The sequence below is a fragment of the Genypterus blacodes genome, unplaced genomic scaffold (genome assembly GCF_046128005.1).
Source record: "Genypterus blacodes isolate CSIRO-AG114 ecotype Tasmania unplaced genomic scaffold, CSIRO-AGI_Gbla_v1 ptg000351l_1, whole genome shotgun sequence".
Classification (NCBI taxonomy): Eukaryota; Metazoa; Chordata; class Actinopteri; order Ophidiiformes; family Ophidiidae; genus Genypterus; species Genypterus blacodes.
The window spans coordinates 117501-135680 of NW_027467135.1; the positions used below are offsets into that span (position 1 = coordinate 117501).

The 18180-nt window shown below is 50.9% G+C and overlaps 1 protein-coding gene across 1 annotated transcript in view; it reads right to left on the reverse strand.

The window, feature by feature from the left end:
• sorl1 (sortilin-related receptor, L(DLR class) A repeats containing) overlaps window positions 1-17362 on the reverse strand; it is a 29484-nt gene extending 12122 nt beyond the window's left edge. Inside the window, exons 1-26 of the mRNA XM_076138207.1 lie at window positions 16581-17362; window positions 12614-12730; window positions 12317-12451; window positions 11784-11945; window positions 11456-11523; window positions 9116-9296; window positions 8061-8162; window positions 7661-7824; window positions 7317-7515; window positions 5823-5940; window positions 4838-4911; window positions 4642-4730; window positions 3957-4135; window positions 3600-3786; window positions 3319-3447; window positions 2925-3010; window positions 2589-2761; window positions 2367-2498; window positions 2181-2272; window positions 1669-1915; window positions 1413-1551; window positions 1154-1327; window positions 935-1048; window positions 714-836; window positions 266-385; window positions 1-43 (exon numbers count right to left, since the gene is read on the reverse strand). The exon at window positions 1-43 is cut by the window's left edge and continues 83 nt beyond it. Of these exons, the coding sequence (XP_075994322.1) occupies window positions 1-43; window positions 266-385; window positions 714-836; window positions 935-1048; window positions 1154-1327; window positions 1413-1551; window positions 1669-1915; window positions 2181-2272; window positions 2367-2498; window positions 2589-2761; window positions 2925-3010; window positions 3319-3447; window positions 3600-3786; window positions 3957-4135; window positions 4642-4730; window positions 4838-4911; window positions 5823-5940; window positions 7317-7515; window positions 7661-7824; window positions 8061-8162; window positions 9116-9296; window positions 11456-11523; window positions 11784-11945; window positions 12317-12451; window positions 12614-12730; window positions 16581-16901 (3668 nt within the window). The 5' untranslated portion in view covers window positions 16902-17362. The remainder of the gene's footprint in view (window positions 44-265; window positions 386-713; window positions 837-934; window positions 1049-1153; window positions 1328-1412; window positions 1552-1668; window positions 1916-2180; window positions 2273-2366; window positions 2499-2588; window positions 2762-2924; window positions 3011-3318; window positions 3448-3599; window positions 3787-3956; window positions 4136-4641; window positions 4731-4837; window positions 4912-5822; window positions 5941-7316; window positions 7516-7660; window positions 7825-8060; window positions 8163-9115; window positions 9297-11455; window positions 11524-11783; window positions 11946-12316; window positions 12452-12613; window positions 12731-16580) is intronic.
• Between the last annotated feature and the right edge of the window lie 818 nt (window positions 17363-18180).

The window sequence follows — 18180 nt, forward strand, 5'->3', positions numbered from 1 at the left end:
GTGTGACACTGGAAGCTGCTGGCCTCACAGGTGTGATGACCCACTGGAGACAAGCAAGGAGAGGGAGGGGAGAGGAGAGGGAGAGAGAGAGAGAGAGAGAGAGAGAGAGAGAGAGAGAGAGGGGCGGGGGGGTTAAGAGGTACTGTAGACACTCCCTTGTTTGTAAGAAATTCTCCCATAACCTCCCTGGTAGAGTTCATCTCATTTATTTATCATCATAATTCAGTCTCACTTGTCAGTCAGTCAGTGAGTCAGGAGTGTTCACCTGTGCAGTTGGCTTCATCTGACCAGTCTCTGCAGTCATTGTCTCCATCACAGCGCCAGGCCTCCCTGATACAAACCCCTCGTGCACACGTGAACTCCCCCGGGCCGCACTGGTGAGACTCTGGGACAACAACAACAACAACAACAACAACACCACCAATAAAGACAGGAGACAGAGAGGAGATGAAGCTGGCACCGTCTTGACTCATATTTAACAGAACTGACACTTGTAAGATATTATTTCAATTCATAAAACAATGTGATAGTGGCCTGGACAGAATTGTTGATACCCATTAGAAGTGATGATAGATAAATGGATTCTATTGGTTTATCAGACATACTTGTGTCCTTCAGCCTGTTTGACTGGAGGAAAGTTCTCCTGGTGCTGTTTGGTGTCACTGTGTGTGTGCGTGTGTGTATTGTTTATCAGACAGACAGCAGCACATTACCACAGTGCTCTTCATCACTGTTGTCCCCACAGTCATCCTCATGGTCACACTTGAAGGCCAGCGGGATGCAGGAACCCGATGAGACGCAGCGCAGCTGATTGGACGGGTCACAGGTGGTTGTGGCTGAACACAGACACATCACAGAGTAAGTGTGTGTGTGTGTGTGTGTGTGTGTGTGTGGTGATAGGAAAGCCAAAGGAGTGACGTGGCTGAGAACTTACGACATTCCTGTTCGTCGCTCATGTCCCCGCAGTCGTTGTCGCTGTCACATTTCCAGATGCTGCTGATGCAGCGGCCATTGGAGCAGCGGTACTGGTTTGGCAAACAGCTGTGCTCTGATTGGAGGCAAAGAAAGATCACATGCAGGTTAGATCTCAGACAGGGCGGAGGAAGAGGAAGATCCCAGCAGAGGAAGATCCCAGCATCCTCAGGCTCCTCACCGGTCTTGAGGCAGGTGTTGTTGTGGAGCTGGTAGCCGCTGGGACACTGACACTGCAGCTCTCCACTGGGCATGAGGAGCGTGGGAGCCCCGTCCGGACACACACACGTGTGATGATGGCCGGGCTGAGGCAGACACAGCAGACTGCAGGGTTGGTCGGCACAGGCGTTGTGGCCTGGAGGCAAGGAGGTCAAGAGGTCACTGAGGATCTCTGCCTCATTTAAATCCCTTCACTAAATCAGAAGCTGCACACTCCTCACCTCTGTTCTTCCCCTTATAGAAGATCTTCAGGTCCATGACTCCAGTCAGTCTGCCAACAATCAGCTCGTTGCTATGGGAACCAGCTTTGGGAGCTTTAAAGATCCCCATTTTGGACCAGTCGTCCCAGTACAGGTCGTTCTGTAAACAGCATCGTGACTCATTCAGTCACACTGAGCAGAGGAACACGGATGTTTGGTCTGACATGTTTAGAAGCACACGGGCTCCAGGTCCCACACGCCAGAGCGGCCGGGTTACCTTGAAGACGGCGATGGCGTACGGGTGTGGCAGCCCCTCCATCAGCACGCTCCGCTGGCCCCCGTTGAAGTCGGCCCTCTCTATGCGGTCGCTGTAGGCTTCGGTCCAGTAGAGCCAGCGCTCGTCAGCCGTGATGCCGTTGGGCCAGCGGACGCCTTCGGACACGATGCACGACACGTTGGTTCCATCCATGTAGCTCCGGTAAACGCCGGCCGCCCGGTCGCCCCAGTCGGTCCAGAACATCAGACTAGAGACAGAAATGGGTCAGAACAGCAGAATTCATTGAGACTTTGATCCGCCCTTCCACCAAGCTCCATGAAAATGAGCAGAGGACTTAAGTGAGGACTTAAGTGAGGACTTAAGTGAGGACTTAAGTGAGGACCTGTGTAAATGTGAGAACATACAAAGAGTGGTGCAATGAGGTTAAAACTAAAAAAGTGACCACAGTGAGGTCAGTGTGTGTGTGTGTGTGTGTGTGTGTGTGTGTGTGTGTGTGTGTGTGTGTGTGTCACCTCTCTCCAGGTAACAGCACCAGAGCTCTTGGATGCTCCAGGATGGAGGAGTTGAGCAGAGTGTGACGTAGATCACCATCAGGGTTAGAAACCTTCAACACAAACAGAGGCTCTTTATATTCACACACACACACACACACACACACACACACACACACACACACACACACACACACACACACACACCTCAATCTTCTGAGCTCCAGCGTCGACCCAGTAAAGCAGTCTGCTGATGGGGTCAAAGGTCAGGGCCTCTACATTCTGCAGGTCTTTCCTCACCACCACCTCCTGACCCGTGCTGCCGTTCAGACACAGGCGCTGGAGAAGAAGGGAGGCAGAGAGACAGGAAGTGAGCTATGAGGCGAGGACAGGAAGTCTCTAAAGTCTTCGTCATGAGGCTGAACCGACCTGGATGGTGTCCAGAGAGATGTCGGCCCAGTAGATGCAGTTCCTGTCGTAGTCAAAGTCCAGAGCCACGGCCTCCCTCAGGCCGGCCAGAGGCAGAGCCTGGTCGGTGCCGGTGGCCAGATCGTAGCGGTGGATGGAGTTCCTCACGGCGTAGAGGATGAACTCGTTACTCTCTGTAACAACACAACACAGATCACACACACACATCACATCCATCTGAAGATGAATCACAGAACAGCAGTTTACAGATTGTAGCCGAGTTGCGTTATGAAGAACAGAAGCAGGCTGAGTGTGTTACAGTTGTGTAGTATCATGTTGTGTGTTTGTGTTGTTTACCTCCTACAGGACACGGCAGCATCTCTCCATCCAGCCTGGCCTCCACGTCTCCTCCACTGCAGCTGTCCCCGGGGACCTTCCTATAGCTACACACACACACACACACACACACACGTCAGCCCTCCTGCTGCCAGCAGGTGGCAGTCTCACCAAACCTGTTTACCTCCATCCAGTGGCTGAGACAAAACACCTTTAACTCTCCTTAAATAGCCTGAGAAAGAAAATCTAAATGATATTAAACCACACACACACACACACACACACACACACACACACACACACACACACACACACACACACACACACACACACACACACACACACACACACACACACACACACACACACACACACACACACACACACACACACACACACACACACACACACACACCCTTTGCTGCGCCTGTAGGTGGTACCAACAGGACACGGGACTGGAGGAGCATACAGGTCGCCTGAGAACTCGGGGTCAGGCACGCAGACCTGCAGAGACAAGTCTTCACTCAGCTTGAAGCCATAGTCACTGTAAAGGAGGAGGAAGAGGAGAGGAAGGGAGGGAGGGAGGGAGGGAAGGAGATGAGGGGACAGCAGAGGAGGAGAAGAAGAAGAAGAATGAGTCAGACGTGTGTGAGCCACATCATCAGTAACATTCTTCTTCTTCTTCTGCTTTGATACCATTCATAGTCCTGGCGTGAGCAGGAGCAGTTAGAGACGGTGAAGGGCCGGTCAAAGTCCTCTCCATTGAAGCAGGTGGCATGAGGCGCTCGTCTCTTATAGGTGATCTCTCTGCCCAGGAGACACTCGTTCCCGTGCTCGTCTGAGGGAGACCACAGCTTATAGTCTGCGTCTGAACACGGGACGCCTGCAGGGGAAACAACAACACTGCTGTTGACCCGGAACCAAACCCCAGACCTTCTTCCTGTGAGGTGACCCAGCCACTCTGGGCCTCAGGACAAACACCACACCTGCTCTCAGGTACTGACAGACATGACATCAAGCTCCGCCCCTTCTATCCCATCTCGCCACACCCACCCAGGACGTCAGACGCGTTGACCTGCAGGATGAGCCAGCTGTGCCTCTGGTCAGCGTAGGAGCCAAAGATGGTGAAGATGGTGCTCTTCTCTCCAGGCTCAGTCAGCAGCTGGTACACATACACCTCCCTCTCTGAGAACAGGAAGTCCGTCCACGTCTCCCCTTCGTTGGTGCTGAACCTGACACAGACAATGACATCATTCAAAGCTCATCTAAATAAGGAAAGATCTCTGTTGATCCAGCAGAGGTCTGATCCTTAAGGGCCCAGGAGCTCCTCCCCCCTCAGGTCCCAGGGGCTCCTCCCTCCTCAGGTCCCAAGAGCTCCTCCCCCTTTAGGTCCCAGGAGCTCCTCCCCCCTTCAGGTCCCAGGAGCTCCTCCCCCCTTCAGGTCCCAGGAGCTCCTCCCCCTTCAGGTCCCAGGAGCTCCTCCCACCTTCAGGTCCCAGGAGCTCCTCCCTCTTCAGGTCCCAGTAGCTCCTCCCCCCTCAGGTCCCAGGAGCTCCTCCCCCTTCAGGTCCCAGGAGCTCCTCCCCCTTCAGGTCCCAGTAGCTCCTCCCCCTTCAGGTCCCAGGAGCTCCTCCCCCCTCATGCAGGGGACATCTGAAGGCTCTGCCCAGATTTAGCCAAACTGTTCAATCACAAAGCACTTCAGTCTGGATAGAGGAAAGGTAAAGGTTGTTCTTACTTGAGATGAGAAGAAGCTCCTCCTTGTGGAATTGCGATCAGTATGCCACCATGGTCGCCCCAGGTGTAGAAGTGAGGACCGGCCAGGGCCTAAACACCACAACATGATCAACACAACATACAACACACGTGTGCAAGCAGGAAGGAAGGATGTGACTGCACATTCAAGTCACACACACACACACACACACACACACCTCTCTCCATCGGGCTCCAGCACTAGAGGAGATGTAAACGTTGGGCTTGTTGGCCAGGTTCCTGCCGACTGATCCTGCAGACACAGAGATGACATCACAGTTCATCAGGACTCTTCTTCTTCTTCTTTCATTGGTGGATATTCTCTAACATTTGATGAGGTTCAGCGTTTTGTATTGACATGTATTTGATCAATCTGTTTTTAAAGCAACACGACATCATGTGACTGATTAGACACACATCTGTCACATCAGCCCCTCACACACAGAGGGACCGACCCGGCCCAGCTCTCTTTGGCCCGGGCACTTAATTTTCCCCTCTGCACACACAAACCAAAGGGCGGTTCATTCCATTCTCCTCTGATGTCTTCATGTTGAAGCACTGTGTACATCATACACACACACACACACACACACACACCAGTAAACCACAGAGTCACACCTCCTGTGTTTTAGCCGAGACAGGAAGTCACACTCTGCTATGTGAGACCGAGAGGCGGCGAGTCACAACAGATGAAGACTCAGAGGTTTGTGTGTAAGCATCAGCAGCTCGCCTGCACAGTCAGGCTAAGCTCCAATACAACTGAGTCTGACTGAGACCATCAGACCTTCAGACTGAGTAGAGCTCCAATCAGCTTCAGCTAAGTCCCACTAACAGAGGAGGTCCAGGAGAAGTCCTCAGGCTCTACATGGACATAAAGCTTCGTTGGTACTGATTACACTCAGGCCCAGGACCACACTGAGCCTGAGGATGAGCTGCTGTCAGGATCAGTATGAAGTCAGTAAAGACAGATGGACCAAACCACGAAGATCCTCTCTGTCCCATGATCATGACTGAGCACAGCAGGGGGTCTGACTCTGCTCCTCTCTCACCTCCACACCTCTGAGGAACATTGACAGTGTGTGGTTTGCTCTGATTGATCTTGTGGGAGAGCAGGAGATGTGATCCAGAGCGGAGCAGGAAGGACGGCTCAGAGTTCTGTCTCACCTGTAGCCATCAGGAGTCCAGGTGCTGAGTCTTTGGATAATATGGGCATCCTCCTCAGCTGGATGTTAAACAGCTGACTCCAACGCTGAGCCAGGTGGAGAGAACAACCTTTACTCAGCTGAGAGGAGAGGACAGAGGAGGAGAGCAGGGGAGAGCAGGGGAGGGGAGAGGAGAGGAGGGGAGGAGGAGAGGAGAGGAGAGGACAGAGGAGGAGAGCAGGGGAGAGGAGGGGAGAGGAGAGGAGAGGAGAGGAGAGGAGAGGACAGAGGAGGAGAGGAGGAGAGGAGGGGAGAGCAGGGGAGGGGAGGAGGAGAGAGGAGGGGAGGACAGAGGAGGAGAGGAGGGGAGAGCAGGGGAGGGGAGAGGAGAGGAGAGGAGGGGAGGAGGGGAGGAGGAGAGGAGAGGACAGAGGAGGAGAGGAGGGGAGAGCAGGGGAGGGGAGGAGGAGAGGAGAGGAGAGAGGAGAGGAGAGAAGGGGAGAGAAAGGAGAGAGGAGAGGAGGACAGAGGAGGAGAGGAGGGGAGAGCAGGGGAGGGGAGGAGGAGAGGAGAGAGGAGGAGAGGAGAGGAGGGGAGAGAAAGGAGAGAGGAGAGGAGGACAGAGGAGGAGAGGAGGGGAGAGCAGGGGAGGGGAGAGCAGGGGAGGGGAGGAGGAGAGAGGAGGAGAGGAGAGGACAGAGGAGGAGAGGAGGGGAGAGCAGGGGAGGGGAGGAGGAGAGAGGAGGAGAGGACAGAGGAGGAGAGGAGGGGAGAGCAGGGGAGGGGAGGAGGAGAGGAGAGGACAGAGGAGGAGAGGAGGGGAGAGCAGGGGAGAGGGGAGGAGGAGAGGAGAGGACAGAGGAGGAGAGAGCAGGGGAGAAAAAGGAGAGAGGAGAGGAGGAGAGGAGGGGAGAGCAGGGGAGGGGAGAGCAGGGGAGGGGAGGAGGAGAGGAGGGAAGGGGAGAGAAAGGAGAAGGAGAGGAGAGAGGAGGAGAGGAGGGAGAGAGGAGAGGAGAGAGGAGGAGAGGAGAGCAGGGGAGAGGAGAGAAAGGAGAGAGGAGGGAGGAGAGGAGAGCGGGGGAGAGGACGCGAGAGAAAGGAGAGAGGAGAGGAGGAGGAGAGGAGAGAGGAGGAGAGAGAAAGGAGAGGAAGAGAGAGGAGAGGAGGGGAGAGAAAGGAGAGAAGAGAGAGGAGGGAAGGGGAGAGAAAAGGAGGGAGAGGGGAGAGGAGGGAGAGAGAGGAGAGTGGAGAGAGGAGGAGAGGAGAGGAGAGAGGAAGAGAAGGGAGGAGAGAGGGAGAGAGGAGAGGAGAGGAGAGGAGAGGAGAGGAGAAGAGAAGTTCATGTTTCTTCAATGTCATAGTGATCAGTAAAGTTGTCTAAATTGACAGGACAGCTTGTTGGAGTGGTCTACACTGTGTGTGTGTGTGTGTGTGTGTGTGTGTGTGTGTGTGTGTGTGTGTGTGTGTGTGTGTGTGTGTGTGTGGTGTGTTACACTGTCTGCAGAGCCTCATGTACCTGACAGTCCAGCGTTCCTCCCAGGCTGTCAGCAGCTGGAGGCTGAAGAAGCTCCCAGGTTCCTCCTTTGTCAAACGTGATGACAGAGCGCATGTTGTCCTCGCTGACAGAGCCGTTGATGAGTGTGGCGATGAAGACTCCTCGCAGACCTTCAACACGGTGCAAATCTGCAAAAGGCTCATTGGCAAAGTACCTAACACACACACACACACACACGCAGACGCACACGCACACACACGATCTTCATCACTACAGCAGCATCCAGGCACTTAACAGGACATTGCTTCTCCTGACTCTTTCAGTGTGTGTGTGTGTGTGTGTGTGTGTGTGTGTGTGTACCTGATAGTGTGTTGCTGCCGGAGCCCTCTGGGTTGTAGTACAGGACGTTCTCCAGGGACAGAGAGAAGGACAGACCCTGTGTGTCTGAGATGTACAGGTGGGTCACGTTGTTCAGGTGGTTCACACACACAAACACCTGCTCCTCTGAAGCATCGGCTATGTAGTACTCCTACAGGGGGGGGGGGGGGGGGGGGGGGGGGGGGGGGGGGGAGACAGGGGGGAGAGAGAGAGAGAGAGAGAGAGAGAGAGAGAGACAGTGGGGGAGAGAGATAGTGAGAGTTATCTTCTATTCTAATGAACAGATTCACTCCTGTGAACCCACAAACCTTTTCTCCCCTCTGTGCTCCCCCCTCTTCCCTCTCCCCTCTCCCCTCTCCCCTCTCTCTATAGCAGCAAGGGACTCACTGTGATTGGATGTCGGGTCATAAACTGGGCTGCTTTCATTGGCTGGCGGTTGTAGGAGACCCAGAGCTGAACAGAGGAGGGATCATGACTGCCAAACAGCTTCTGGAGGGAGAGAGAGAGAGAGAGAGAGAGAGAACACAGAAAGAGAGAGAGAGAGAGAGAGAGAGAGAGAGAGAGAAAGAGAAAGAGAAAGAGAGAGAGAGAGAGAGAGTCACCACTCCTTCATGTGATTGAATACATGTATACCTGTCTGTCTGACAGCAGCCTGTCTCTCTGCCTGTCAGACACACACACACACACACACACACACACACACACACACACACACACACACACACACACACACACACACACACACACACACACACACACACACACACACACACACACACACACACACACACACACAGTGCGGACTTCTAAACTAAACCCAGGACCAAAGCTCCTCATGTTGACACCAGCAGAACCTGAAGTCTGTCTGAAGTGTAAACATGCAGGTCCTCCTCTCATGCATGTGTGTAGCTGACATGTAAAAGTCTCAGCTCTGCTCTCTCTCACATGTTCCTGATCCTCTGGGCTGATGGACCTCAGGACCTTCAGTCATTCAAGGCAGGAAGTGAAGGACCAATCAACATGCTTCAAGACCCTCTGTTCCCTTTGTCTCCTCAGTGAGACTAAAGGCCTGTGTGTGTGTGTGTGTGTGTGTGTGTGTGTGTGTGTGTGTGTGTGTGTGTGTGTGTGTGTGTGTGTGTGTGTGTGTGTGTGTGTGTGTGTGTCTGATTAACACAGCATTCCTAAGGATCTCATTGTGAGATAAATCCTCTATCTCTGCCTCTTTAATTAGCATAAGCAGCTTAGCATTGTGATATTCCTTTATTCTGATCCTCAAAGAAACACACAGTAAGAATCCTTCAACATGTAGACGCCTCTGCTGTGAACACGCCTCACCGAGGGAAACGCTCTGTGGTGTGTGTGTGTGCGTGTGCGTGTGTGTGTGTGTGTGTGTGCGTGCGTGTGTGTGTGTGTGCGTGTGTGCGTGTGTAGAGCTCTCTTACCCGTGTGGTGGTAGCAAACATGTACTTGTCTCTCAGCTGGAAACTGTCCACCTGCTCCAGAATCACTCTGCGGTTCTGTTCGCTCTGGAAGAAGTCGGTGCTGCTGAGCACAGTGGACACACCCTGAGGCTCGTGCCTCTGGACCAGGACCGTGGTGGGGGGGTCAAAGGGCTCCACACCCCTGAGGACGGAGCAGAGGTTCATCATGTCAGCATCCTTCACTCAACACAATCACCATGGTAACATACAGTCAGATTCAGAATGAACACAGGGTTAATGAGTCATGTGATCAGAAACCTCAGTCTAATCAATCAAACCAAATGAAAGGCTTTGTTACATTTGCAAGGCCTCAATGTCAAACATGTAAGAGACAGTCAGTCACATGTGAGCAGAGCAGAGAGCTGATTGGCTCAGGAGCTCAGCTGGCTTCATTCCTATTGTCTCTAAATGTCATCGGCTCAGATTTCAGGTAGAGACCTTCTTCCTCATTCCTCATCAGGGCTGCTCTCCTCATCCTCAGCTCACTTCCTGTTCAGGCCCAGGTGTCACTCTCCTCCAAACTGAAGCAAACATGTTCTCTCACATGGAACACACACACATGTGCTTTAACTTATCTAATCATACATCATTATATATATATATATGTATGATTAGGTGAACTGGTGAACTCAGGATGTTGCTTTATCATCACAAACATCACACTGCTGGGTTACGACTCTTTAGTTCACATTTCCTCTGTGAAATTTTCTTTGTATGTTGAAATCATGAAATCATCCAAACTGGGTTACCAGGGCAACAGCTGTGCACATTCCTGTCCTTCATGCAGCTCCAGCAGAGTGTGATATATATATATATATATATATATATATATATATATATATATATATATATTTATATGTATATGTATTATATATATATATATTATATATATAATACCACTGCTCACTGCTCACCTTTGTGCTCACATTTGTTTGTTCAGTGGTTGAATGTGAAATGACGGTTTGTCCCATGACCTCAGAACAGGTTGATCCAGAGTGTAAACAGCTCACACTTCTCTCTGTTATGATGTAATATGATATGATTCTACAGTAGCAGACGTTCCCTGATTGAGCTGCAGAGGAGTCTCAGTAAAGCTTGTTAGCTTGGTTCTGCTGCCTGCTCTGTGGCCGGACATCACAGTCAGCATGTTTATATGAGGAAGTGCAGATTAAAGACTTTGTTTACTCGCCTAAGAGAGAAAGCCTTTACTGCAGAGGAGCGTGTAGCTTTAAGGATCTAGTGTGGATTAACATGCAGCAACAGTTCAACTAAAGAAAAGAACAGAACTGCAGGAGTATGAGTGTAGCTGCATGTTTAAGTAGAAGAAGAAGAACGCCTCTCACACTTTCACACTCTGCTGGAGCTGCATGAAGGACAGGAATGTGCACAGCTGTTGCCCTGGTAACCCAGTTTGGATGATTTCATGATTTCAACATACAAAGAAAATTTCACAGAGGAAATGTGAACTAAAGAGGCGTTACCCAGCAGTGTGATGTTTGTGATGATAAAGCAACATCCTGAGTTCACCAGCGTGCGTGAGGAGGAGAGGAACTGAAAGGCAGATATTCATCTATACTTCCTGTTCATGCAGCTACATGTCCATCTCTGACTGACTGCACACTCATAAAGACAAACAGCTTCAATGGGACAGCAGGACAGAACCATTGGATGGGACAGGATAATATCTGGGCAGAAGCGTGTTGCTTGAAGTGTGTGTGTGTGTGTTGACGTAAAGGAGCCATGATGGGGCTGCTTCATGTTGACACACACACACACACGCCAGTGAACAACACTTCAGTTCATATTTGACAGAACACCAAACAATGTGCAACACACTTAACCCATAACCCCTTAACTCTAAACCCTTAAGCCTAAACCCTTAACCCTTAACCCATGGAATATGAAAAGTGTCCTGTTGAGGATGATGATGCAATTCACAAACATCACAAATCAACCAGTGAGGCCATGAATGCATAAAGCTTCTCTGAGTGTACGACAGGATCAGATAAATGCTGACAGCTGACCTGCCTGAACTGATCACCACAGTATGATCACATGTATCACACATGTATGATCAGAGTGAGGGTGACTCCTCTCTGAAGGTGAACACATGTGAACACATGTGGACACATTAAACCTGTTTGATGAACAGCAGGTTGGACTCACCTGACACCTGTAGCTTCATTTGATTTACTTTGTGTTTATGTGAATCTTTGGATCAGGAACTATCAGAACATGTTGATCTTCACTAAGTTAAGGGGATTTCTCCCTTCAGCTCTGTGTGAGACGCTTGAGTCTTACCAGAAATAAGCCTTCACATGTTCCTGGATCAGCACCCACGACTCTCCAAAGTCATCTGACTTCCACAGCTGAAGAGAGGAGAGAGAGAGGGGGGGGGGGGGGGGGGCAGTGTGTGAATGTAGGTCAGGCTCAGTCTCTCAGGCTCAGGCTCTCATTTTGGCTCACTTGAGGGTTTTTGTCATAATGGTGCAGAAACTCAACATGAGGAAGCTTCTGGGTTATAATAGGAAGAAAAGCTGCAACTCATCTCTGTGACGTACCTGTTTGTGTCCCTGGGTGGGGCTGAGGGTCCCTACCTGTTTGTTTGGGTGGGGCTGAGGGTCCCTACCTGTTTGTTTGGGTGGGAGCTGTCGTAGCCCAGCACCAGGTTGGAGCGTTTGCTGTGCAGCAGCAGGTCTGTGGGTTTGAAGGGGAGGGAGAAGCCCTGAACGCTCCTGCAGAAGTCGAAGGTGTTCCACAGGTAGTTGTTGAGAGAGTCCACGAAAAGGTACTGAGGAAGCAAACACAGGAGGCCGTTTAACCCTCAACCAGCACCTTTACCTCTCTGAGCCGACTCTGGCTCATATAAAGTGTAATGATGCTCTGAATGCTCCACAGCTCTGAGCAGAGACACAGTTAGTGTGCAGACTAAGAGAGCTCATGAAGAACTCCTTACCATAGACGGGTTTGAGAAAGGGAGAGGATCTATGTCTGTCTAGAGCTACAATACACAGAAGAGCTCAGAGCTCAGAGTTCATATTGCTTCAACTACTGCAGGGTTTCCTCTTGGTTTCCCATCATGTGTCTGTATCTAACTCATGACTGCATGAGGACCTTGACCTGAGTCTACACGTGACCCAGCACAGTCCAGAGCCTTCTTACCCTCCTGTTGTCTGCTGGGCTGTGGTAGAACTGGGCGATCACCTGCTTGCTGCCGTTTTTGGCTTTGAGTCCTGACAACTGGAACTTCTCTGAGACCAGTGTGAAGGAGGTCCCATAGTCATACGAGACATAGACCTGAGGAGGAGCAGAGCAGGGAAGTGGATTAGAGCCTTCATCACCGTCTACAAACTGTTTCAAAACACGCCTCGTCACGTCACGCCTCGTCACCTCACGTCACGTTCCCCTCATCATATTGGTCAGGTTGTGGTTGTGGTTGTTCAGGTCTGGAGGACTTACCGAGCTGGTCTTGGGCCCAGTGACTCCTGCACTGTCTCTAGCCAAGGCTACGATGACGTTGCTCTTCTCCCCGGCCCAGTGGACCACCATCTGGTTATGAGAGTCGTTCAAGTTGGCCTGAAGTGAGAAAGACACACAGATGTATTACACACTGACACATCAAGGACACACAATGGATGAATGTGCAAGATGAGAAGATGAACCTGTGCTCCTCCACCTCAGAGATGAGCCTGTGCTCCTTCACCTCAGAGATGAGCCTGTGCTCCTCCACCTCAGAGATGAACCTGTGCTCCTCCACCTCAGAGATGAGCCTGTGCTCCTTCACCTCAGAGATGAGCCTGTGCTCCTCCACCTCAGAGATGAGCCTGTGCTCCTTCACCTCAGAGATGAGCCTGTGCTCCTTCACCTCAGAGATGAACCTGTGCTCCTTCACCTCAGAGATGAACCTGTGCCCCTTCACCTCAGAGATGAACCTGTGCTCCACCTCAGGGTCAGAGTGTTATGTAACCTTTATCCAGCACCAGAATAAGGAACAAGCTTCACCCTAAATCTCACAACAACAAACAAAGGCACCAACCGACCCCAGCCACACACAGGGAGGGAACTAACTGGATCATCTACATAAGGTGTTGCAGAATCAGAGTATAAGGAGGGAAGGACCTGCATGTGGAGGAGACGGGAGCCCACAGCCCTCCAGAGCACAGAGACCCAGTGGACTCCTGTTCTGTTGCTCATTTCCCTTCAGCACCGCAGCTACCACCCTTAAACGTCTCACCTGTCAGTCTCACCTGTCAGTCTCACTGTTGGTTCATTGTTTTCCTGGTTAGAAGCTCAGAAGGTAGGAGGCTCTTCCCCTCTCCCTAACGAGCCGTCACACGTAGCTGAGCTGCATTCCTGGTTTGAGCTCAGAGCCAAACAAAGCTTCTGTGGTCTCAGAGCTCAACCAGCATCAACCACCCTGCTCACACACTCTTTACTGCTCTGCATTGATTCTGCTCTGTCCTGTGGCAGGTTGAACATTTCTTCTGCCACCATTACAAAACCCACAAGACAATGTGATGCCCGACTGATCTTCAAAAAGAATGAAAGCTGGTGTGAAGAGAGGGGCAGGATGAGACTCAGGGAGCTGAGGCTCTACCTGATAGAGCTCTCTGAGGCTCTACCTGATAGAGCTCTCTGAGGCTCTACCTGATAGAGCTCTCTGAGGCTCTACCTGATAGAGCTCTCTGAGGCTCTACCTGATAGAGCTCTCTGAGTCTAACTGTAGTAACTCTGTACTGCTTCACAGAGAGAGAACACAGAGAGAGAGAGACAGAGAGAGAGACAGAGAGAGAGAGAGAGACAGAGAGAGAGACAGAGAGAGAGGGAGAACACAGAAAGAGAGAGAGAGAGAGTGAGAGAGAGACAGAGAGAGAGGGAGAACACAGAAAGAGAGAGAGAGAGAGTGAGAGAGAGAGAGACAGAGAGAGAGGGAGAACACAGAAAGAGAGAGAGAGAGAGAGAGAGAGAGAACACAGAGAGAGAGAGAGAGAGAGAGAGAGACAGAGAGAGGGAGAACACAGAAAGAGAGAGAGAGAGAGAGAACACAGAGAGAGACAGAGAGAGAGAGAGAGACAGAGAGAGACAGAGAGAGACAGAGAGAGAGAGAGAGAGAGAGAGACAGAGAGAGACAGAGAGACAGAGAGAGAGACAGAGAGAGAGACAGAGAGAGAGACAGAGAGAGAGAGACAGACAGAGAGAGGCAGAGAGAGAGAGAGACAGACAGAGAGAGACAGCGAGAGAGAGACAGACAGACAGACAGAGAGAGAGAGACAGAGAGAGAGAGACAGAGAGCCCAACACGCTCCATTGCACAGAGGGAACACAGAGCGGCCAGCAGAGCGGCCAGCAGAGCGGCGGCAGCGTAGCCAAGCTCAAATGACATCATCTCTGCAGGCCTGGCTCAGTCTGCTCAGCCGTCAGCACGGCCTTCTGACACACACACACACACACACACACACACACACACACACACACACACACACACACACACACACACACACACACACACACACACACACACACACACACACACACACACACACACACACACACACACACACACACACACACACACACACACACACACACACACACAGGTGTAGGTGAAGCTGAGCCTGACTGCTGCTGGTCTGATCAGAGCAGAAGCAGACTCAGCAGGACTCAGACGGCCCCCTGCAGCTCTGACTAACAAATCACCCCACTGACGTTCCCACTGAGGGAAAACAAGTGGAGGCGTCTCACTAAGACCTTCACACGCCTGACTGAGTCCAGAATAAAGGCTCAGTTATTAGAAACAAGCCCACTTTGCTGTGTGCCCATGTCAGCTGTGATGTCAAAGCTTCATTAGAGAATAAAGAAGTTTAAACAGGAGGATCTGTTCCTGTAACACAGGGGAGCTGCAGGGACATGGAGGCCTGGGTCTGGGTCTGGGTCTGGGTCTGGGTTTACAGCCTCAACCACAGGTGACAGACAGGTGAGGTCATGACCCCCACCTTCATCTAATCATGACCCCACTCAGACAGAAGCTCAGTCTCTGCTCAGCCTGATGCAGCAGACACAACAAACTAAACACACATGAAGGACAGCTGAGGACCAGCAGTCAGTCTGAGTCTACACTTACAATCGGAAACATTTACATTTAGAACTCAGTCAATCTGTGGGACTCAGTCTGTCTGTCTGTGGGGCTCAGTCGGTCTGTGGGGCTCAGTCGGTCTGTGGGGCTCAGTCGGTCTGTGGGACTCAGTCGGTCTGTGGGACTCAGTCGGTCTGTGGGCCTCAGTCGGTCTGTGGGGCTCAGTCGGTCTGTGGGCCTCAGTTGGTCTGTGGGGCTCAGTTGGTCTGTGGGGCTCAGTTGGTCTGTGGGGCTCAGCCTGCACTCCAGCCCAGTGAGGCTCAGAGGCACCTGAACGCCTCACCACAGCAGAACCTGACCCTTACTTGTTGATCTGTGTTGAGATGTAAACAAGCTTCAGTCTCTTTGTTTCTCTTCTGGTAACCTCAGCTGCTGCAACAACAGAGCAGCAGAGTCCAGACTGATCAGCACTTATGAAGCTGGACCACAGATAATAGTCACACAGAGACTGAAGACAGATCTAGGACACATAGATCTGACTCTGATCTGTGTCACATGTAGACCAGACCAGAGGGATCTGAACCCCTCCTGGACCGGTCTGGACTCAGCCTTGATTTTTGACCTGCCTGTCAAGCTTTTGTTCTCCAGTGCACAGACGATAGAGATGTGAAGAAGAAGATCATGAGCTCCTTCAACATCACAACATCAAATAGAATCAAACATCACGACACATTCACATGAGGAAGAGGATGAAGATGAGCTTAGATGAGCACAGTGACAAAGTGACATCCTGCTGAAGAGAACGTGTGTGTGCGTGTGTGTGTGTGTGTGTATAAACAGGCTCCCTCCCATGATCAACACTGTGTTGTTCCATCAGACTGGCTGTGTTTGTTTTGGTAGCAGGGAGCTAAAGTCAGCTGACTCTTCCTGTGATCAGGTGCGACATTACACAGTCTAACACTCTGCATCCGTCTATCACCTGGACTCCCTATCACAGGACACACGACTATCACCTGGGCTCCGGTCGGGACACACGCCTGTGTTGTGTCAACAATGAGTCTTAAGACCTAAATGTCTTTAGCACCTTAAGGGTTTAAGGGTTTTCTGTACGAAGCTGCTGCTGTTTCACATTTAAGTCAGGAAACACAAACTGTCACCATGTTTGCACTGAAACACTCTCCAGTAAACTGCGGTGTTGTCGTTTTAGTTGGGTTCCATTGTTTTGGGCTCAGTGACGTCAGTGTCCCGCACATTTCGCCTGGTAGACTGAAGCTGAGGTGTAAGGGCGTCATGTCGCGTCCTGAGCCCGGAGCTGAGTGAGGCGGAGTGGGCAGCGGCGGCGGCGGCAGCTTACCTGTCCGTACACCTTCGGCAGGGCGGCTTCAGCGGCGCTCCGGCGGCTTCGATGCGGCGGAGCGGCGGCGGAGTCCGGCCCGTGTTCTGTCGCTCCTGCGGCGGCGAGTCGCAGCGCAGCAGCCGCGGCGCCTCCTCCGCCCTCGTCTGCTGAAGCCTCATGGGCGTCTAAGGTGAAGAAGCCTCGGTCCTGTGTCCGCATGTGGCGCTGCTCTGCGTGGAGACGAGGCGTCGGTGAATGGAACCCGGTAACGCAGAGGAAGAAGACGCAGAAGCAGGCGCAGCGAGCGGACCGCATCTTCACCGTCGGTGCGAACGCCATGTTTGTGTGTGTTGGCTTCAGGATGAGATGAACGCAACAGCGCCTCCTACTGGCGCCTCAGCTGCTGCGTTTACACACAGTGGGAAAGTCGGACACTTCTGTTTTTGAATCTTTAACAGAACAAATATGAATTCTGTCATTACACTTTAACAAGTTAGATGTTTATTCAAAAACTACTAAAAAATGCGTTTTCTTAGTCAACATTCATGTATAAGGTATCTATAATTCAAATTACATTGTTATATAATATCATTAATTATAATTATAATCTAGATTTGATCCATCAAAGACACAGCAGAGTTTTTGTGCAGCGCGTTTCAAACACAGAAGGATCCAAAGTGCTGGACTTGCTGTAGGGATTTCTTTCTTTCTTTCTTCGCTTGGCAGCCAGTTTGTATGTAAATAACAAATACAGACATATTGGAGTTTGCAGTTCCTAGTTTAAAACTGGACTCGACTCTACATATAAATAAAAAAGGGCATTGTACATTTAGGATCATTTAATCACACCAAGTCAGTTAAATGTCAGGGATCAATCAGTCCTTTTAGGAAGCACAAGGGAATCAACTCCACCTGCTTCTCGTGTTCTAGTCACTGCTGGTATTATGGGTCGGTACCATGAAAAACTGGTTGTGAGGATTCAAATAGAACGCTGAGGAGGACAAATGATTATTCTATATGTGGATAGATGTTAAGTTACAAATAAAACACTGTTTAAAGAAGTTGTCAGTAATTAATATGAATATTCTGATACTGGCTGAGATGTGAGCAGTTCTGATGGTCCTCATCTGTGTGTTGAGTCCACATTGGAGAGGCATTCAGGCTTCACAGAGACTCATTTCATCATCGCTGTGTGTCGCTGTGTACATCTGTTAATTAAACAGAGCTGTCAGAAGCTCCAAAGGGAACCAGTGTGTTAGACAGACAGCTGAGGGGAGCAGGTGGGCAAAGAAGGGAAAGGCGAGGCTGACCCCTGGTGGACAGATACTGAACTGTATTTGATGACACGTTTCTATGAAACAAGAATGAATTTCACTTTTCTCCTCTCATCTCTTGAATGTTTTCTGCCTGAAAGTCTGAAGCAAGAAGAACCTGGATGAATTCTTCAGACACTTCAAAGGGTTAAATGTGGATCTGTCAGCTGAAAAATGCCGAATATTTAAAGAAATATGAAAGATATGAGCACCAAAGTCACAGCAGTAATGTGGTGAACATTGTGAACACTGTGATGTTCGGATGTGTGGAGGTTGAAGCACGCAACACTAAAAACCTACAGAAG